This window comes from Littorina saxatilis, linkage group LG1 (genome assembly GCF_037325665.1).
Source record: "Littorina saxatilis isolate snail1 linkage group LG1, US_GU_Lsax_2.0, whole genome shotgun sequence".
In the NCBI taxonomy this organism is placed as follows: Eukaryota; Metazoa; Mollusca; class Gastropoda; order Littorinimorpha; family Littorinidae; genus Littorina; species Littorina saxatilis.
In genome coordinates this window covers 103,184,800-103,207,793 of record NC_090245.1, presented here as the reverse complement: position 1 = coordinate 103,207,793, position 22,994 = coordinate 103,184,800, and the positions used below count along the sequence as shown (strand labels likewise).

The 22,994-nt window shown below is 43.9% G+C and overlaps 1 protein-coding gene and 1 long non-coding RNA gene across 2 annotated transcripts in view; one reads left to right on the top strand and one right to left on the bottom strand.

Annotated features, from left to right (window-relative positions):
* The window catches only part of LOC138958004 (uncharacterized), a 292,556-nt gene that overhangs the window by 251,885 nt on the left and 17,677 nt on the right, over positions 1 to 22,994 (bottom strand). The window contains exons 3-12 of the mRNA XM_070329034.1: positions 17,634 to 17,907; positions 16,967 to 17,075; positions 16,211 to 16,405; positions 12,563 to 15,460; positions 6,812 to 6,953; positions 5,242 to 5,441; positions 3,874 to 4,078; positions 2,621 to 2,736; positions 1,453 to 1,716; positions 96 to 184 (exon numbers count right to left, since the gene is read on the bottom strand). Coding sequence (XP_070185135.1) covers positions 96 to 184; positions 1,453 to 1,716; positions 2,621 to 2,736; positions 3,874 to 4,078; positions 5,242 to 5,441; positions 6,812 to 6,953; positions 12,563 to 15,460; positions 16,211 to 16,405; positions 16,967 to 17,075; positions 17,634 to 17,907 — 4,492 coding nt within the window. The remainder of the gene's footprint in view (positions 1 to 95; positions 185 to 1,452; positions 1,717 to 2,620; positions 2,737 to 3,873; positions 4,079 to 5,241; positions 5,442 to 6,811; positions 6,954 to 12,562; positions 15,461 to 16,210; positions 16,406 to 16,966; positions 17,076 to 17,633; positions 17,908 to 22,994) is intronic.
* LOC138948444 (uncharacterized) lies at positions 19,920 to 22,721 on the top strand. Its single transcript, XR_011449996.1, has 4 exons — positions 19,920 to 20,298; positions 20,763 to 20,862; positions 21,671 to 21,808; positions 22,580 to 22,721. It is a non-coding gene; the product is annotated as an uncharacterized lncRNA (long non-coding RNA).

Below are 22,994 nucleotides of genomic sequence, written 5' to 3'. Positions count from 1 at the left end.
GTCTTTTGTTTTGTCAATAATTAAACGTCCCAACAACATACCCTTCTTTCTTTTTTTTTAATTATGTTGCCAATAGACAAAGATGGATTACTTACTGATTTACATGTCTCCTGTTCATACCCGTCTTGGTACTGCCCAACAGGGCAGGGAGTGGGAGTGCTGTCACGAGTGGGGCACTTGTTTCCTGTGAACACAAAGGATATACATGTATATTTAGTCCGTACTGTACTGCAACAGTTGAATGTGTAGCATCAGCGAACGCCAAGAAGACGAAGTACTGCAACAGTGGAACCCCCCTTTTACGACCTTCAAAAATCTTAGAAAATCAGGTCTTTAAAAGCAGGGCCGGACCAAGTTCGTTTGAGGGGGGGGGGGGGGGGGGGTTCCAACTGAAGGCAGGGATCCAAAGTCCACATTTTTTTTCTCTGAGAGGTACATTGGATGGCCAGGGGGGGGGGGGGGTCCGGAACCCCAGGAACCCCACCCCCCCCCCCCCCCAGATCCGGCCCTGAAAAGGCAGGAGGTCTTAAAATGGGGGTAAATTTACATAGGCTATGAACAGAAAATCTGAGGGTCTTAATAAGTTGACAGTCTTAATTTGGGGGGGGGGGGGTTAAAAGGGGGGGGGGGGGGTCCAATGTACTGCAATATTTACATCTCATCTTAGCAATGACATTACCATGCTTGAGACATCAACAGCAGAACAGAATGTTACTCTTGATCCAAGACCCTGGTCTGAGCACTATTATAAACATGTTTATATTACCATCCCGTCTGTTACCACATAACTGTCATTTTTTCTCTAACACTAATACAAAATTATTGACTCGACTCCAAAAAAATCTGTTTTTCAACTACAGTGATTACAAAGCATGAAATGCAACAGCATCTACGTAATGACACAAACAAAGACAGGGCACACATTCTTTGCTCATCAACCCTCCAATGATGAAACAACGCTTAAACCTAATCCTACAATAAACATTAATGCTGTACACTGGAATCCCCCTTTTAAGACCCCCCATGTTAAGACTCCCTCCCTTTTAAGACCCTGTTTTCTCAGATGTTGTGTTCATAACCTCTGTAAATTTACCCCCATTTTAAGACCCCCTCCTTTTTCAGATCTAATTTTCTCAGATTCTGTCAGGTCTTAAAAGGGGGTTCCACTGTACAGTACTGACACGTCTCTTTTCATGGCAATACCAACCTTGGTTTAAGCCTGTTTTATTCAGTTTACTTTGTACACACGTTTCAGACAAGAACAACTTATAGAACGATAACAAGCAGACTGCTTATGGACAAGTTCTAAAAACGATAGTTTCAGACAAGAACAACTTATAGAACGATAACAAGCAGACTGCTTATGGACACGTTCTAAAAACGATAAGCAATACACATTCCAATTACAAAACATGGTGAAAAAATAATAACTTCATATAAATAAATACCAACCTTGCCCGCACTGAGTGCAAGATGTCTGGGCGGTACCAGTCTGGTGCCAACCAGCAGGGCAGGCGACTGGCTCAATCATGCCGTTACTGGGACACTGGTAGCCCGGCCGGCAGTTGGAGCAACTCGCACTGGCGTTGCTCGAGAATGTCCCTGCCATGCATTCGACGGGCGACACTGCTGGGTCGCTGCATTTGTAGCCACCGGGGCAAGGTAGGCAAGAGGTGGAGCCGCTGGAGGAGTAATAACCACTGCTGCATGCACTGCCTGTTGAAATAATAAATAATAATAAGGAACACATCAATCGCCCTTTCTCTTCTTCTTCTTCGTTCGTGGGCTTAAATTCCCACGCACACTCGTGTTTTTTGCACGAGTGGAATTTTACGTGTATGACCGTTTTTTACCCCGCCATACGCCGTTTTTGGAGGAAGCATGCTGGGTATTTTCGTGTTTCTATAACCCACCGAACTCTGACATGGATTACAGGATCTTTTTCGTGCGCACTTGGTCTTGTGCTTGCGTGTACACACGGGGGTGTTCGGACACCGAGGAGAGTCTGCACACAAAGTTGACTCCGAGAAATAAATCTCTCGCCGAATGTGGGGATGAACTCTCGCTGACAGCGGCCAACTGAATACAAATCCAGCGCGCTACCGACTGAGCTACATCCCCGCCCTGCCCCTTCTCAATAAGGAGAGATAATACTTTATGGTACGAAGAACATTTTAATAAGGAGGGATGATGGCTTAGAGGGAGAGGGTTAGAAAGAGCTCCCGTTATGTGTGATGCCAGGTTTTGGAAAGGTTGTATTTGCACTGTGTGTATCGACACTTTGATTGAGCTAAATCAGTAAGATATAAACAGATCGAGAAGGAGCTGAAACTGGCTGTGCTCCATAAAAATGTATCATGCTTCAAAACTTGCGGAAAATATTCATCTCTGTTTCAAACACTCACAGACACACACACATTCAACCACACACACAAACACTCTTTCACACACACTCTCTCACACACACACACTCTCTCACACACAAACACTCTCACACACACACACACACACACACACACACACACACACACAGTGTGACAAACCTCAGGAAGAACAAAGCATACTGCAGCATGCAAACTACAGTTCTATTCTCATTCCATTTCCTGGAAGCACAACTTACTGGCAGATGTGGTAGGACAGTAGGAACCAGCTGGACAATCGATGCAAGATCCCGCTCCTGTGGCAGTCATGTACTGACCAGCGTTACACTGTGTGCAGGACATCTGACCGCCCACGCTGAAATTATAGCGTCACATTCTTTGCTATTCAAATGTTCAGAAATCTGTTTGAGAACTTATGTGTTTTTGTGTGTGTTTTTGTGTATGTGTGTTTTTGTGTATATGTGTGTGTGTGTGTGTGTGTGTGTGTGTGTGTGTGTGTGTGTGTGTGTGTGTGTGTGTGTGTGTGTGTGTGTGCGCATGCATTTGTGTGTCTCTATATGCATGTGTGTAAGTGTATGCATGTGTGCATGCATGTTTGTATGCACCAGGAGGAGTGACACAGAGGCACAACTGAAGAGGCAAGGCAACAGCTGGAGGAGTGACACAGAGGCAGAACTGAAGAGGCAAGGCAACACCAGGAGGAGTGACACAGAGGCAGAACTGAAGAGGCAAGGCAACACCAGGAGGAGTGACACAGAGGCAGAACTGAAGAGGCAAGGCAACAGCTGGAGGAGTGACACAGAGGCAGAACTGAAGAGGCAAGGCAACACCAGGAGGAGTGACACAGAGGCAGAACTGAAGAGGCAAGGCAACACCAGGAGGAGTGACACAGAGGCAGAACTGAAGAGGCAAGGCAACAGCTGGAGGAGTGACACAGAGGCAGAACTGAAGAGGCAAGGCAACAGCTGGAGGAGTGACACAGAGGCAGAACTGAAGAGGCAAGGCAACAGCTGGAGGAGTGACACAGAGGCAGAACTGAAGAGGCAAGGCAACAGCTGGAGGAGTGACACAGAGGCAGAACTGAAGAGGCAAGGCAACAGCTGGAGGAGTGACACAGAGGCAGAACTGAAGAGGCAAGGCAACAGCTGGAGGAGTGACACAGAGGCAGAACTGAAGAGGCAAGGCAACAGCTGGGCAGAAGCGGAAAGAATAGCCCAGAACAGGGTGCGATGGAGAAATGTCGTCAATGGCCTATGCTCCGCAGGGGACAAAGGGCCTTAGTAAGTATCTGTGTGCACAAGTGCTTGACCGCTACAACTATTATGAAAGATGCTGCCAATAACTATTTCACAAGAATGTCTAAAACAAATCCAAACTTCCGTGGTGGTATAGCTAAAGAGTTCAGTATAGATCCTCCAGACAAGAGTTAAAACATAACCAATGCAGTCAATGGAACCCACCTTTCCCTCTCAACCAACCTATCCCAACTCACCTGTACTCGCCGGGATTGCAGTCCACAGGGGTAGAACTCTTGCTAGCACAGGACTGCCCAGCAGGACAGACAGTACAGCTTGAAGCCATGTTGCTGTTGGAATAGTAGCCGTCAGGGCACGTGATACACACAGTAGTTCCCAGGGGGCTGTACTCTCCGGCCAGGCAGTCTACCGGGGTTGATGCAGGGTCAGGGCATCGTTTACCTGTGTGGACAGGTGAGAGAGGATAGAGAAATTAATACAGCGATGCCTTCAACGTTAGGAAGCTTTGATCAAAGGATTAATTCTTCTTCTTCTTCGTTCATGGGCTGAAACTCCCATGTTCACTCATGTTTTTGCATGTGTGTGTTTTTACGTGTATGACTGTTTTTACCCCGCCATTCAGGCAGCATATGCTGATTTCGGGGGAGAGAGGGTTAATTCTAACTCAGGACACCTTCAGGTGTGTACTGTTCTATCAAGAAAACCAACTGAAGTACACATGCAATGAAGGAAGGCTTTTGGCTGGTCTCAACGATGTCCCCAAATGACAGATGCCACTGCAATTACCACTCTCTACATGCAATGAAGGAAGGCTTTTGGCTGGTCTCAACGATGTCCCCAAATGACAGATGCCACTGCAATTACCACTCTCTACATGCCTTGAAAGTTCCAACATATTGCCAGAAATCACAAAGAAATGGGGAGCATTAAGTAACTCGAGGAGCTATACTGAAATATGCTATTGATAAGATTACTGAACGAGTAAGTGAAAAACAACTGTCATAGAAAATAAACGCTATTAACAATTCTTTTAACATTATCATTGTCAAAAACAAATAAAAATAAACACAATCATGGTCTCAATTGCTTTTCAATTTTGATCAAGGTTTTCGAAAATGTTCAGGAATCTGGAAAGAAGCTGCAACATAAGCCAATACAAAAACACCAACATCAAACCCTGTTTTGCACTTGGAGTATTCTCAAACAAACTTGGTGTATTTTCAGAAAAATTAGAGTACTCAACACACCATTTTAACATCCATGCTTCAAACACATCCGTCACACCGTTAATTAAGGATACCAATACATTTAAAACAAATGCTTCTTTCAATGTTTACTGACGAAAACAGTAATCATGTGTCAAAATACTGCAACAGCTTGGAGATGCGCTTATGAAGAAAAGTAGTCCAGGAATTGTTTTCGTCGTATTTTTTTTCAACTGGCCGTACTGATCGTATTCTAAACAATCATGCGTACAGAATACAGCAAAATTGTATGGGTTCCCAGGTCTGCAACATATCACCTGTTCTTTCCTAAACATCCTTATCAACTTCACTATCCACAGATTAAAACAGTGAGTCAATTCACAAACAAGTCCAACTTACCAGCAGGGCACTCGCCACAAGAAGTAGACCCTGAGCTGTCGGCGTACGTCCCGTTGGTGCAGGCGTCTTGATCGCTCATTCCGTCAGATGGACACTGATAACCCTGATCACAGGTGGTGCAACTGGTGGCACCAGCTGCGGAGTACGTTCCACTCAAACACTTGGTGGGGGTGCTCGTGGTAGAGGTGGCACATTTGTACCTGAAGTCAAAACAGACGTGAAGATTTGAGCGTCTTACATGTAACAGTCAACATGCAACAACTAGATACTGTTGTCAGATACACAGTCTATTTCCCCGCTACAAGTAGAACATTAATATTGGTCGGTTAGAATAGATGAATGCTGAAAATAGGTTTGTATGGATTGTGAAATAGTGAATACCCTTGAATTTTACTCGAGAAAACATTAGGGGGAAAATCACTAGCGAGGGGTGTGTCGGAAACATGTCACGGCTGTTCCCATGGCTTCATTTCTGCCTCCTTAGCTGCAGGCAGGCTGAGCTATTTTTAGCATCCTTTCCACCCCTGCTCTATACAGCAGTGCTGGCTCGCTCAGAGCCATACACTAATAAGTACCATCTTGCGGTGTAGTGCGGAAGCATTTGGGTATATTTCAAACAAGCGAGCTTAACAGTGTGCTGGCTGCAGCTGTTGGTAGCCTCTGCCTTATCTATTTTTTTTTACTCGCACTAAAATGCAGGCCAGGAAAAGCCGTGATGTGGACAGAGTCTGTGTGACTTTATTTGTCAGAGGAAACTCAAGGGTACTCACCCCTTTCACAACCCATACAAACCGAACAGAAGCATTTTCCGAAAATCGTCCACAAAAAGGCACAGGCGAAAACAAGCCACAAAAATGGAATGTTAAAATGTCATGAAAAATGTACAATGATTACATTTATATTCTTGCATGCTAGGAGAAGACCAACAAAACTTATCGTCATACAGTGGAACCCCCCTTTTAAGACATCCAGAAATCTGAGAAAATCAGGTCTTAAAAAGGATGAAAGGAGTCTTAAAATGGGGGTACATTTACAGAGGTTTTGAACAAAAAGTATGAGAAAACAGGAATAAAAAAACACAAAAACAACAACATACCTTTCTTTATTCTAAATTTTGGAACGTTGACAGTCTCTTTGTTTTTGGATTTTGTTTGTTTTGCTTAACGCCCAGCCGACCACGAAGGGCCATATCAGGGCGGTGCTGCTTTGACATTTAACGTGCGCCACACACAAGACAGAAGTCGCAGCACAGGCTTCATGTCTCACCCAGTCACATTATTCTGACACCGGACCAACCAGTCCTAGCACTAACCCCAAAATGCCAGACGCCAGGCGGAGCAGCCACTAGATTGCCAATTTTAAAGTCTTAGGTATGACCCGGCCGGGGTTCGAACCCACGACCTCCCGATCACGGGGCGGACGCCTTACCACTAGGCCAACCGTGCCAGTTTGTTTTTGGATTTATATTTTATGAGAAAATAATGTCTTAAAAGGGAGGGAGTCTTAAATTGGGGGATCTTAACAGGGGGTTCCACTGTAGACAGGTTGGACTGTACATCATTGTGCTCACCCAGCTGGACAGGTCAAGCAGACAGTGGCCGCTGCACCGCTGTATTTACTGGCCCCACAGGTCGTTTCAGTTGTTGATGTGCAGTAATGGCCTGCTGAGCATTCTGTGCACAACGAGTTTCCGGTGCCAGATGCATGGTATCCTGTAAAAACATATGCACAAATTTAGTGACTGAACACAAATTAACCGATATACTACCCCAACCTCCACCTTCCAATAAAAGCAAAGACAGACAATTTTAGAAAAGAAAACTTCAGAACAGTATAAGTATACTATAACTACAAGTCATATCTCTACATCCCCAGAGCAGAGTGCGACTAAGAAACGTCATCAATGGCCTATTCTCCGCTAGGGGCAAAGGGCCTAAGTAGGTCAAGTAATAATGTCTGCATACATTCTCAACTTAAATTGATTATCTCTCATACTACTGCATTCTTTCTATGCAATAGATGTATATAACGCTTTCATTCTTTGTATCTGATGCTTGAGACAAATACATTCTAAACACAACTAAAACAAAAGGGCACATCTTTCAATCACAAAAATTCTTTAAAATTTGAAAGTACTGGCAAAAGCAACCATCACAAACCTGAAAGCCTCTCAGATACAAGTATTAAAAAAAAGCTTATTCATCTGCATTGGGCAATGCGTGTAATTCATACGCTTTGTTCTGTTACAAGTACTGAAATAAAACTCTTGAAAGATTAGAATCTTTGGTCATGCAGTGAGTATACATCACAGTGGTCTACGTTAGTTGAAGTTATCAATTTTTGTTTGTTAATGCAAATACATGAAAGAGTACATGCAAAATCTCTGCAACAAACAGTTACCCAAAGTGTCTTAATCTTACTACAAGATAAATGTTCAAATATCAAAATGAAAGCATTTACATACATGCACAAACTCAAAGTTACAACAACAAAATGAAATATACTAAAGATAACATTGAAACACTTAAGATATTTTGCACCCTTCACCTCACAGCAACACATCACTGCCGACATGCAATGTCACTAGGATATAAGTTCTACTAACAACCAACTTGCAGCATAACCAACAAAATTGCTGCTGCTGCTGCACAACTTTTAACAAGTAATTACACAATCATGACACCCTCTGAAAAACAAACTGGTACAAGAACATTTTAATCTTAGCCAAAACACTGAGAAGCAACAAAGAACAAAAAGCCAAACTTTGACTATCGCCAAACAAAGCCAATTTCACATGCAGATTGTGTTTGATGGGGATAACTATCAATTATAATGTTTAGTTTAAAAATACACTTAAACATTTTTGTTTTTGTTTCTCAAGCCAAAATGAAATTAAGTAAATGTCATTTACCTTGGACAAGTAAGATTCACAGTCTCACCTATTCCAAATCAATTGCCCTTTAATGCACGATGAAAGATTCTTGATGCTAAGTAGTGATCCCAAATTCATAGTCATATTAAAAACTCTGGTACTGTTAATTGTCACTACATCAAATACACCACATCTGTCTTCTCCTGTATTGCAACAACAACTTCTGGACTTACACAATGTGTAATTCAAAATATCAGCCAAACTGTTGCAATGACAGCCTTTTGCTCGCATCAGTGTCATAACTATTTCTTCAACCTATCATGTCCCTCCGAGTATTTCTGAGCAGGTCGAATCTCTGCCTGAGCATTTTTTTTTAGAAGGGCCACAGTTAGCAATTGCTGTATTTGTAAGTAATGGGGAGGTGTGCAATGTGAGTAGGGGGGGGGGGGGGGGGGGAGAGTTGCTTACAATCATATGAGCTAGCTAACTGTCTAGCAACAAGGTTGCCCGGAGTCACTATCTACAGCTGATCTAAAAGATTGTGATCTTACGAAAGTTCAGCAGACGCTGGTACCAGGTTGTGTGATCTTATGAAAGTAGCCATAACAATGCTGCAGATGCTGGTACCAGGTGGTGTGATCTTATGAAAGTAGCCATAACAATGCTGCAGACGCTGGTATCAAGTTGTGTGATCTTATGAATGTAGCCATAACAATGCTGCAGATGCTGGTACCAAGTTGTGTGATCTTATGAATGTAGCCATAACAATGCTGCAGACGCTGGTACCAAGTTGTGTGATCTTATGAATGTAGCCATAACAATGCTGCAGACTCTGGTACCACGTCGTGTGATCTTAAGTAACCATAACAATGCTGCAGAAACCGGTTTCGCATTGTGTGATCTTAAGTTGCCATTACAATGCTGCAGAAACCGGTTTCGCATTGTGTGATCTTAAGTTGCCATTACAATGCTGCAGAAACCGGTACCGCATTGTGTGATCTTAAGTAACCATAACAATCCTGCAGAAGCCGGTACTGCATTTTGTGATCTTAAAGTTGCCATAATAATGCTGCAAAAGCCAGTACTGTGTTGTGTGATCTTAAGTTGCCATAACAATGCTGCAGAAGCCGGTACCAAGGTGTGTGATCTTAAGTTGCCATAACAATGCTGCAGAAGCCGGTACCAAGGTGTGTGATCTTAAGTTGCCATAACAATGCTGCAAAAGCACAACGTGACTGTGTCCTCATCAAGAAGCTTGTGGACAAATAAGCAACAGCCGCATTTTGTAACATTCAGTGAGTAACATAACATGAGAACATAATTTGCAACGAAAAATCTTTTTAAGCTCATGTGAAAAACGACTGTATAGGCACACAATTATATATCTATCTATATATATATATATACGACTTGTGTCTGTCTCTGTGTGTGTGTGTGTGTGTGTGTGTGTGTGTGTGTGTGCGTGTGCGTGTGCGTGCGTGCGTGCGTGCGTGCGTGCGTGCGTGCGTGCGTGCGTGTTCACGATGCACGGCCAAAGTTCTCGATGGATCTGCTTCAAATTTGGTGGGCATATTCAGGTAGACCCCGGACACAACCTGGTCGATGAGAATTTTCAACACGTGCTCTCGGCGCGCAGCGCTGAACCGATTTTGGTTTTTCTGTTCATCTTCCCAGATCCATTCCCAGTAACTCTTCCTTATCTTCTCCAGTGTTTTGCGTTTATCTCCCTTCCTTCGTGTGGCGTCAATCCATATTCCCGTTACTATTTTTAAAAGGTCACTGTTCACAACGCTTTCATCCCGGCGAAGCCGGATATTCCCGTTACTATTTTTAGAAGGTCACTGTCCACAACGCTTTTATCCCGGCAAAGCCGGGTTACCCGGCATTCGGCTCTACTTCTTCCCGGCAAAGCCGGGAATCATTCAGCTCTACCCAGCGAAGCGGGTATTCATTCTAGTATATACTAGATGAATACCCGCTTCGCCGGGTAGCCGGCTTCGCCGGGAAGAAGTAGAGCCAGGTTTGCCGGGTGAGTGGCGCACCGTACGCCGGCTTTGCCGGGTGAGTGGCGCACCGTACGCGATTGACGCCACACGAAGGAAGGGAGATAAACGCGCAAAACACTGGAGAAGATAAGGAAGAGTAATACCCGGCTTCGCCGTGATGAAAGCGTTGTGGACAGTGACCTTCTAAAAATAGTAACGGGAATATGGATTGAGCGTTGTGGACAGTGACCTTCTAAAAATAGTAACGGGAATATGGATTGACGCCACACGAAGGAAGGGAGATAAATGCAAAACACTGGAGAAGATAAGGAAGAGTTACTGGGAATGGATCTGGGAAGATGAACAGAAAAACCAAAATCGGTTCAGCGCTGCGCGCTGAGAGCACGTGTTGAAAATTCTCATCGACCAGGTTGTGTCCGGGGTCTACCTGATTATGCCCACCAAATTTGAAGCAGATCCATCGAGAACTTTGGCCGTGCATCGCGAACACACACACACACACACACACACACACACAGACAGACACAAGCCGTATATATATAGATACTAGAGGAATACCCGGCTTCGCCGGGGTGAATCGCGAGACAGAGACAGACAGCGTGGCGGTTCATCACAATCACCTCTGCAAGCGAAGTCCTGTCAAACGGGATTGAGCATTTTAGAGCTTATTTCTTAGCCCTATATTATCTGTTGTGGCTTCTCAAATGCCAGAACATACAGACAGACGAAAGCCGCTAGACCCCATCACAAACAGAACTCTACAATCAACAGGTTTTTTCCCACACACACACACACAAACACACACACAGAGAAGCCGTATATATATATATGTATATCTATATCTATAAATATATAGAGATAGGTGAGAGTGTATTTTTTGCGTGGCTATAAATTGATTCGACCTTTTCACTTTGACAGTAAGAACAACTTACGGGTGCAAGGGAAGCGTTCTGGACAGCGCAGTGACATTCTAAAAATAGTACCTCAGAAACGGGAATTTGGGGTGAACGGCGCGACAGAGACAGACAGCGTGGCGGTTCACCACAATCACCTTTGAAAGGCGAAGTCCTGTCAAACGGGATTGAGAATTTTTGAGCTTATTTCTTAGCCCTATATCATCTGCTGTGGCTTCTCACATGCCAGAACATACAGACAGACAAAAGCCGCTAGACCCCATCACAAACAGAACTCTATAATACATAGGTTTTTGCCCACACACACACACAAACACACACACACACAGAGAAGCCGTATATATATATGCATATCTGTATCTATAAATATATAGAGATAGGTGAGAGTGTATTTTTCGCGTGGCTATAAATTGATTCGACCTTTTCACTTTGACAGTAAGAACAACTTACGGGTGCAAGGGAAGCGTTGTGGACAGCGCAGTGGACAGCGCAGTGACATTCTAAAAATAATAGTAACTTACAACTGAACGGGAAAGCCACACGAAGGAAGGGAGATAAACGCCAAACACTGGAGAAGATAAGGAAGAGTTACTTATAATGGTGAAATGAACACAAAAACGAAAATGAGTTCAGCGCTGCGCGCTGAGAGCACGTGTTGAAATATCTCATCGATGATATTGTGTCCGGGGTGTAGCTGAATACGGTGTCCAAATTTGAAAAAGATCCACCGAGAACTTTGGCGTTGTGATGTGGTGTAGCGGCTATGGTGTGTCGGTATGGGGGCCCGGGTAAGCTGAGGTGGAACCAAAATAGCTGAGGTGGAACCAAAATCGGTTCCGCGCTGCGCGCTGAGAGCACGTGTTGAAATATCGACCAGGTTGTGTCGTGTCCCGGGTCTACTTGAATATGCCCACCAAATTTGAAGCAGATCCATCGAGAACTTTGGCCGTGCATCGCGCACAGACAGATACACACACACACACACAGACACACAGACACACAGACACTAGTCGTATATATAGATATATATATATATATATACGCCTTGACAAAGGCCATGAGGCCAAAATATTGGTGAAAACATGAAGGCTTGTTTGGTTATTTTTTCCTTTTTTGCTTGTGTATATATACACAAACAAAACAAAACAAGCAACACAAGAGGTTAATGTGCTACATTTAATTTAGAAGTGCGTATGTTCAGAACATCTGCAAAAATAAACAAAATATACATGTAAATAAACAAAAATACACAGTACATGTTGTCAACCACACTAATTTGTACATGACACACAAAATGAGGAGCAACTGACAAACGGTTAACAAATACATGCAATTGAAAATTGTATTATAGTTAAAATAACACTGCTCATGCAATAAACAAACTCAAAGTCACTTTAATCACATAAAGTTATAAACCAAAAACGTGAAGTGCACTGGTGTTAGGTGTACTAGAGAAGCAGCCACATGCATACACTGCAACATCAATAACTCTGTGAAATAAGCTCCATAGTTGAACCCGCTCTGGCTACCTGATGGACAAATCTGGCACGCGCTGTCGCCTTCACGGCTGAATGAGCCTGCCGGGCAGTCAGGCGGAACAGTAACGATGGACTGGGTGTTGTTGCAATTGGCTCCAGCAGGACAGATGGTGCATGTACCGGACCCTGCGGCACTGAAGTAGCCAGGTTCACACGATGTGCATCCTGCATCCCCTTCACGACTGAAGTAGCCCACAGCACAGTCAGTGAGGCTCAATGTGGTTAAAGCAGGGCTTGAGCAGTTCTTTCCTTCAGGGCAAACTGTACAGCTGCCGTCTCCTGATTGTGAGTAATACCCTACGAGGCAACTGGAGCAGTTGGATGATCCTTCAGGGCTGTAGGTACCAGCAGAACAGTCAGAGACCAGAGAGGCATCCTGAGACGAGCACTCTTTCCCAGCAGGGCAAGGTGTACAGGCATTAGCTCCTGGGGAGCTGACAAAGCCAGCAGCACAGGATGTGCATTGCGAGTTCCCTGTCTCGCTAAAGCTTCCTGCAGGGCAGTCAGACAGGTCCAACCCAGTCAGAGCCGGATCAGAGCAGTTCTTTCCAGCGGGGCAGACGGTACAAGCGGCAGCTCCCTCTCGACTGTAATAACCAGGTGGACATGGAGTGCACATCTCAATCCCCTCTGGGCTGAACGTTCCAGCAAAGCAGTTGCTAAGATTCGACAAGTCCTGGGCAGGATTGGTGCAATCTTTTCCTTCAGGACATATCGTACAGACTGATGATCCAATTCCACTCACATAGCCTGACCCACAGCTTGTACAACCAGCTTCACCTCTGGCACTGTAAGTCCCTGCTGGGCAGTCAGGCAGGCTTGAACCAGTCTGTGCAGAGTCAGAGCAGTTCTTTCCAGCTGGGCAGATAGTGCAAGCAGCAGCTCCTTCGGTGCTGTAATAGCCTTGTGGACATGTTGTGCATCCCTCAACCCCTTCTGGACTGAAGGTCCCGGCAGAACAGTTGCTGAGGTTTGCTACATCTTGAGCCGGATTGGTGCAGTCCTTTCCGCCAGGACATTTTGTACAAAGTGACGATCCAAATCCCCCTACATAACCTGACAGACAACTTAAACAACCAGCGTCTCCTTCTCTGCTGTAGCTTCCTGCTTGGCAGTCAGGAAGATCTAAACCGGTAAGAGCAGGATCAGAGCAGTTCTTGCCAGCTGGGCAGATGGTACATAAGGCAGCTCCTTCACGACTGTAATAACCAAGCTGGCATGCTTTACAGACTTCAACACCCTCTGGGCTGTATGTTCCCGCTGTACAGTTTGTTAGACTTGCCACATCCTGAGCAGGATTAGTGCAGTCTTTCCCTTCAGGACATTGGGTGCAAGATGAAGCTCCTACTCCACTGACATAACCCGATGAACAGCTTGTACAACCAGCATGTCCTTCAGCACTGTAGGTTCCTGGCGGACAATCAGGCAGGCTTGAACTAGTCAGAGCTGGATCAGAGCAGTTTTTGCCAGCAGGGCAGACAGTGCAAGAGGCAGCTCCTGCAATACTGTAGTAGCCAGGGGAGCATGTCCTGCAACTCTCTAAACCTTCAGGGCTAAATGTTCCTGCTGTACAGTTTGTGAGGCTTGCCACGTCTTGAGCAGGATTGGTGCAGTCTTTTCCTTCTGGACACTTGGTGCAGGCAGTTGCTCCTGCTCCACTAACATAGCCTGTGACACAGCTTGCACAACCAGCATCTCCTTCTCCACTGTACGTTCCCGCTGGGCAGTCTGGTAGATCTAAACCCGTCAGAGCAGGATCAGAGCAGTTCTTTCCAGCTGGGCAGATGGTGCAGGAGTCAGCTCCTTCTCGACTATAATAACCCGGATGACACAAGGAGCAGCTGCCAACGCCTTCAGGGCTGAAGGTTCCAGCAGAGCAGTTTGTAAGGCTTGTTGTATTCTGTGCAGGATTTATGCAGTCCTTCCCTCCAGGACATAGTGTACAGGTTGATGCTCCAGTTCCGCTGGTATAACCTATGGCGCAATTTGAACATCCTGCGTAACCTTCTCCGCTGTATGTTCCTTCAAGGCAGTCAGGCAGTTCCAGACCAGTCAGAGCTGGATCAGAGCAGTTCTTCCCTGCTGGGCAGATAGTGCAAGAGGCAGCTCCTGCAGTGCTGTAATATCCAGGCTGACATCCTGAACAACTTTCAACACCTTCACGGCTGAAAGTGCCTGCAGTACAGTTTGGAAGACTCGTGATATCGTGAGCGGGATTGGTGCAGTCTTTTCCTCCAGGGCAAATCGTACAATTTGACACTCCTGTTCCAGAGACAAAGCCCGCTGAGCAGATGGTACACCCCGAGTCTCCTTCACGACTGTATGTTCCTGCTGGGCAGTCTGGCAAGTCAGAACCGGTCAAAGCTGGATCAGAGCAGTTCTTCCCTGCAGGGCAGATAGTGCAAGAAGCAGCTCCTCCCAGGCTATAATACCCAATCGGACATGCCGAGCAGCTCGTTATGCCCTCAGGGCTGAAGCTCCCTGCAGAGCAGTTAGCGAGACTTGCTATGTCCTCAGCAGGATTGGTGCAGTCTTTTCCTCCGGGACATTTTGCACAGATTGACGATCCTGTTCCACTAACGTAGCCTGCAGCACAGTTTGTACATCCTGCATCGCCTTCTGCACTGAAAGTACCAGGAGCGCAGTCTGTCAGAGTGAGGGCATCCTGAGCTGGGTTGGAGCAGTCTTTTCCTCCAGGGCATATTGTGCAGTTTGATGATCCTGATGCGCTTACATATCCTGCTGCACAGTTTGTGCAACTGGCGTCACCTTCTCTACTAAAAGTACCAGCAGGACAGTCTGGCAGCAAAGTAATGAGTGCTGGGTCTGTGCAGTTCTTGCCAGCGGGACAAATCATGCATCCACCTGCACCTGTGCTGCTATAGAAACCTGTGACAGGGCAATCTAACGTGTGACTTTGTGAAAAATAAAACAATCACTCAATATCCTTTTTCTTTTACATACAGCATGCAAGTGGTTTCTGTAGTCTGGGTGATGTTAACTGAAAACAGTAATTTAAAAAATAAAACAATGCTAGTGTCAGTGAACCATGGTGTTTTTATTTCCGCTTAAAAGAACAGCAGTATTGCTTGGCCTTTGCAAGATTGTGCTTGAAGAATTTTTGTCAGACTTCTGCATCTGTGTTGATATGAATTATAACACTGCAACCCCCCCCCCCCCTCTTTGACAAACAGACATCTTCACCTATGCCAACACCCCCCCCCCCCCCCCCCCCCCTCAAACCTGGCCATCCATCTCTCACCCAACAATCCCTAAACTCCTCAAGCAAAAGACATGGTCAAACTGCACACAGTATTCCCTCCTCATCCTCACCCGTCCCAAACCACAATACCCTGGTGATTTTAAAGTGGTCCTATCACCTCTCATCTTGACCTACAGTGGAACCCCCATTTAAAGACCTCCAAAAATCTGAGAAAATCAGGTCTGAAAAAGGAGTGAGTCTTTAAATGGAGGTAAATTTACAGAGGTTATGAACAGAAAATCTGAAAAAAGCAAGATCTTAAAGACGAGGAAGTCTTAAACTGTGGGGTTCCACTGTACCAAAATGCACAACTCCATCCCCCTTTCTCTAAAACTCCATAAAAACAAAACCTAGTGATTTCAACATTGTTCTCTCACCTGAAGCACAGGTAGTGCAGTTGACAGAACCAGCAGCAGAGTATTGACCCGCCGAACAGAGGTTTGCTGTGGTGGGGTTGGAACACTCACTGCCTGCAGGGCACAGTGAACACGAGGTCTGGCCAGAGTTTGTCTGGTACTCACCACTGGGGCACTGTATGGCTGCACTCAGTCCATCATTGGGACACTTGTGGCCTGTAAACCGGGTAAAAACAAAGACATTTTAGTCATGCATGTCAGCGACAAACAGCTGACCTTAGATTTACTGGGGACGAGCGCATGAAAGTTTCATGAGCTAGCGAGATGATTTTATATGAAGATCTCCATATACATTCTGTATAATTAATTTTACATTCAGATTCTCAAAAATCCTACCACAGGGAGACCTAAATTCTGACACTGTCTTCATGTTAAGAGACTGATGAACAAACCAAACAATTCTTGCGAAAATGACAATTACATACATACATCAAAGGGGAAAAAATACAGCAAATAGGAAAATTTAAATTAAGTTATTAATCCGTACTTTTTAGCATGACATAATTTGAAGACTCTCTAACCTTGTAAAGACAATCTTCAACTGTAAAGAGTGTCTCCTTTAATTACCTCTTGTCAGGTAACTGACATTTTTATACTTCTATTAAGACAAGTTGTCATTCTGATTTTGTACAGCTCATACTGCACCGTTGACAGCCATTGGCCAGCAGAAAAATTGTGCATGACAAGCATGTAAATAATGTTTTCTGGGCTTCTTACCTTGTGGACATGTAACACAGGTAGAATCGGATGCCCCTCTGTAGTTGCCTGCTGTGCAGTTTTCACAAGCTGTTTGGCCAGAATTGGGTACCTGTCCTTGTGCACATGCCTGAAAGAGTACAAATGCATGATACAATTACAAAACAATAAGCAGTAACACTGGGTATCATTATTATAATCTCAGTTTTTATTATCCTTCTCAGGCAAGATGGGGAAGTGAAGCTCACACTTACTCTGACGCTAATTGACATACAGTTTCTGTCAGTCTCTCTCCCTCGTGTGTGCACGAAGACACACACACACATTCACACACTCTCTCTAAGCAACACAAACATACACACAAAATTAAAGAAAAGCATTCATCTTAATAGACAAATTCCAAAAATTACTCCATCGGGTTGGCATGTGGTGTGGGAGAGTGACTTTTCTTGCAAAACCTCTGCCAAATATTGGAGGGACCAATCACTAGTAAGGGGAGTGTTGGAAACACGTGCTCCCGTCCATCACAGTGTTTCCGACACACCCCTCGCAAGTGGTTGGCCCCTCTAATGTTTGGCAGAGGTTTTGCAAGAAAAGGCAACTCTTCCACAACCAATACAAACTCGACGGAGTTATTTCCAAAATGTGTCTATTCCCACAACTAAGGCAAGCTAAAACAGAAACTCACAGAAGGAGCTTGGTAAGTTGTCGCACAGATGCTGTTACTGGGACACGCTGTGCAGGTAGTTTCTCCCAACAGGCTGTACGTCTGACTGCTGCAGGCTGCCGTGCTGCTCTGTACGCTGCAGCTGTAGCCTGCAGGACACAGCTGGCATGCAGCAGCACCGCCAGAGCTGATCTCATTGGCTGCGCATGCTGCGCAGTCGCCTGAGGAGGTGGAGCCGGTGTTGCTGTTGTAGGTTCCTGCATTGCAGGCTGTTCTGGCGTTACTTCCATCACAACTGCAACAGAAGAAAATTGTTAAGGTTCAGCCAGTTATACTGTGGGTCTTAGCAATGTGGAGGCCTTCTACTGAGAAGTCATCTCCTAGATAAGGAAACTTTCTGTTGCCTCTTTTTTTTCATATTATAAACTAGATCAAAATATATACATGCCATGAAAGGACACCTTGCTATGATAGACAGTTGTGCAGGTGATATCGTATTACATTCACAGGTACAGCGGAACCCCCTTTTATGACAAGACTAACAACCATGCAACACAAATATCCCCCATCATGCTAAAGGGAGATAATCAATGTATTTAAGAGCTTAAAAAAATCCAAGAAAATCAGGTCTTAAAAATGAGTCTTAAATGGAGGTAAATTTGTATAGGTAATGAACAGAAAATCGGACAAATCAAGGCCTTAATTGGGGAAGTTTTTTTATTTTTTTATTTTTTTTGGGGGGGGGGGGTTTAAAATGGTCTAAGGGGGTGGGTGGGGGTCCACTGTACTACTGTACAAACAGATTGATGTTTTTAACAAAAGCTTTGTGGTGCAACTCCCTTGAAAATGGATTTTACATGTGCATGACATCACGTCACAGAGCTATTATATATAACAAAATATAACAATCATCCACAAGAATGAATTATGCCAGTACATGTATCAGTACAGGAGACATTGCCACTTTAACTAGGTACAAATGAAAGTACATGTACCCGAATAATCACGACAAATCACCTCTACAAGTTAGTAGTCTTCATTGCTGCTAGGAATCTAGTCTTATCACGAACTAGACTGAACATCGCAAAAGCATTTGTATGGATCAACATGCCTGCCTGAAACTTGACCCAATCAATCGATATCTGACAAACATTTACTGTCCTTTCAAATTGCCTGGAAAAGCCCCCCTCAAAGAACATGTTCTCAGAGTCACTTAGAGATCGCCTATGTGGAAATTATAACCTGATCCCATCAGACAAATACTTAACTTCAGTTACCTATATCATGCCGAGTACTAACCCAGCATGGTGAGAGAGAGAGAGAGAGAGAGAGAGAGAGAGAGAGAGAGAGAGAGACAGAGAGAGAGAGAGACAGAGACAGAGACAGAGAGACAGACAGAGAGAGAGAGAGAGAGAGACAGACAGACAGACAGACAGTCAGAAAGACAGGGATCGAGAGAGAGAAGGAATATCTAGATGTATGGTTTTTTTCTTTTTCTCTGCTAGTATAATTTATTACTCTGCTTTAAATTTAAACAGCCAACAAAAAATAAGGATAGTCTTCCAATGTATATATGCCAAATTTTCTGTAACTGGTCTATCAAAAAATGTGAACAGATCCTCGTCATATTTGTTATTATCAGCCCAGCATTCTTCTTCTCAGCATTCTTCTTACTTCATAGGTAGTTCATTGTTCAGTCCTTTACTTGACCATATCAAGCATCATACCAGTGCTATACTTTATTTGTTCTGTGATGGTTTTATGATTGTGGAGTCAATGTGCTGGATTTATGGCAGTCGATGCGCTGTGTCCTCTCTACAGTCACATAAGCCAAAAGTGCCAATAAAACCAAAGCCCTGAAGGTGGGGTCACTGCTTACAAAACAAGCACACTTCTACTTGGTGTATTGATAATTGCTCTCCACCTTGGAATGTGCCTGTGTAAATCCTTGTCTGCATTTTATCATGTTTTTATATTCTAAGTCTAACTACCGTAAATACTACCACCCTGAAGAACACTCCCAGGTTCAAAGGTTCCCAAAACTCTAAAATCTCTCTCTCAATGCCTTTTTTTTTTTAAACAAAATGTAACACTTTCAGTTTCACAGAAGAGCAGTATCGCTTCTTGAAAAGATCTATCTGTTAGTTTGCATATAATTAAAATTCAACCCATTCTGGGCTGAAACTGTCGTATGACTGCAGCACCTGTGACCTTAGCTTGCCTGAATTCAAATTCACAACGGCAGTGCAACAAACACTGACAGTCTGCCGTTTGATGATAAGTTTGCTTGTTGACTGGTTGTTTTTAAAGTGTGTCTAAACCCTGCAAGTACAGGTTTGAGTGTGTGTAGAGGGGTTCCAGTTACGACATTTTTCTGCACTTTAACCGCTCTGCGCTCAGCCGTTCGCCAACTGGCATGCGTACTAAATTTGCTCATCCGGACTTTGCCGAGAAAACCCGAGAACTCCCGACGCGCCAGCCAAGTGCCTGTGACGTAGACATGGGAAGAGAGCACAATGGACGACTGTCGACAGTCAGTCGTGGCGCACAAAACGTGGTGAACCACAATCGTGTTGTACCATATAATTATGTTTGAACCTCGGGCACGAGAAAATGAAAGGAACGTGGAGGAAAATCATCTTTCTGACAACAGCAGCATGATTAATCGCCTTGGGAACACAGACTGGTGAGTAACGAAGTCACGTCAGTTTTATTTTGGGTACAAGCAACCGAGAAAAGGACATTCTGACAGGATGTGTCAAGCTTGGAGTCTAGATCTAGATCTGAACTGTGACATGAGTACCGTTTGTGTGGGTGTTTGTGCACTAGGCTATGCTAACTTGGTTTTTCAGTCTGTCTCCAGAGCTAGTGTCTATTTTGGACATGACCTGGTTATATGCAAGAAATTCACTAGGCCTCCAGAATGAACATTTTATAGAAGCAAACTCACGAAGATCGACACGCACGAGCTTTTGACGAATGCGAATCTGGCAGTCCCTAGTGTTTACATTTTGAGTTGACAAGTTACATTTTTAGAACTAATGTTATTATTTCTTTCTGATGAAATCTAAGAATACTTCCAACATGTGTGCATTCGCAACACTCGGCGGAAGGATAGAAACGAGTGAAGATTGTTTGTGATACTTTCAGGTCTGAATGTGCCAACTGTGTGGAGATGGAGAAAGTGGAGGAATGCAACTGCTGCACAGAGTCTACTAAAATTATGAAGAAGCTGAACTGTCCCAGGCAGGTATGTATTACTTTTTACTTGGCATTAGTTAAATTACTTTTTTTTTCAATGAAAAGAGCAAAGGAAAAGTGTGACTATTTTGCAACATAGATGCAGAGGTTATTCATTACTATAAATAGTCTGTAAAGCCTTAACTTCATAATGTCTGTTAGAAGTTTAGTTCTTACACTGCTCCCATGGGGTCGCCTTCACGCGGCGGGAGTGTTTCCACTAAGCTTCCCCACCCCTTTACTTCTCTTCTTTTGTCTTATTTCTGCCTTACCAGTCCTTTCACCTATATTTCCTTCCAAGAAAACTCTCCCTACTATTCCCTGCAGTTTTCCGATTCCTTTCTTGTTGTCTTATTTCTACCTGACTGGATCCATCACCTTTATTTCACTTACCAAAAGTCTTCTTTTCCACATCCTTATTTCTCTGCCCCCCGCATGTCGTAAGAGGTGACTAGCGGATTCTGTTTCTCCTTTTACCCTTGTTAAGTGTTTCTTGTATAGAATATAGTCAATGTTTGTAAAGATTTTAGTCAAGCAGTACGTAAGAAATGTTAAGTCCTTTGTACTGGAAACTTGCATTCTCCCAGTAAGGTCATATATTGTACTACGTTGCAAGCCCCTGGAATAATTTTTTGATTCGTGCTTTTGTGAACAAGAAACAATTAACAAGTGGCTCTATCCCATCTCCCCCCTTTCCCCGTCGCGATATAACCTTGAATGGTTGAAAACGACGTTAAACACCAAATAAAGAAAGACAGAAGTTCTTACACTAATTTCATAGTTAACCATAAGTTATAACAATACTGTTATGTTTGCAGACCTCCCGAAAAAATTGGCATTACATGCATCACGCAGCTCCCATAATTTGAAAGCGTCTGCCTAAACACGGATATGCTGGAGACGGCATATTACCAGTACCGGGAGGAGCATGGGTTTTTACAGACTACTCTTAAGGAGTAAGTGACACACCTATCTTTCTTTACCAAGCATGTGCTTGTCACATCATCGTGATGTGTTGGCAGATACTTCTAGGTCTGTTCCACATGACAAATGTACCCCGTACACCCATCCATTCACACACCTGAAGAAGAAGGTGACAGAAGATTTTTTTTAATTTGCAGGTTTAAAGCAATCCTTGTTTTTCATGTCTTAAAAACTTTTTCTTCTCACAAAGTTGAAAGTTGGTCCATTAAAAAAACCCATTAAATTAAAAGATAAGACATACAAGTGCACACATAGTATTTCCTCTTCTTGTCGATCACGCGTCTATATTGTGATGTGTTTGACATGGTATGATGCATAAAATATATTATATACAAACCAGTAAATATTATTTTGTTATCCTCGGATCTCTCCACACTGAAGTCCAGAAGTGAATAATAGATTCATAGTTTATACACTTTGTGTGAAACAAGATCAACATAATGCTGGAAAGAAACACATTTTGGAAAGTACATTTTAAACATAAATAACTAGGTAAAATGAAAGATTTACATGGATCTTGTCATACTGTCACACACACACACACACACACACACACACACACACACACACACACACACACACACACACACACACACACACACACAGCCAGCCATGAAACAAGCCATTCTATCAATTCACGAAAAATAAGTGTTCTTCCCCCCACTTTCCACACCTTTTGTAGGAACACCCTGCCGGACTATGCAACACACACTTATGTCACAGATTTTGTGATTATTTTTCAGGAAGTACCGCTACATAGGATTCTGACAGCTTGTGAGGTGGTGCCATGGTGTGCTAGGGAGGAAAATCAGGATACCTTTACCTTCATGTGGAGTACGGGCCATCAGATATGCATTTCCGTCTGATGTACTACAGAGGTTTTGAGTGGTCTGAGCTTGAATGAAAATGGTAACATGAAAATGTATTTATAATCTATTGTATCACTTATGAAATAAAAGAGTAAAATCTGTAATTCCTTGCAAGTGCATTTTGTTCAGTATTGTCGTTGGTGTCAACATCAGCGGGGAAAAGTGGGATCAGTTTGGTTATCTTGTACTGTATGGTGCTGCAGCTTCTTATCGGTATGGGGGGGGGGGGGGGGGTGATATGCAGCGGCCCAAAAGTCAGGTTTGTCACAAAATTCCTCTGGGAAGGAAG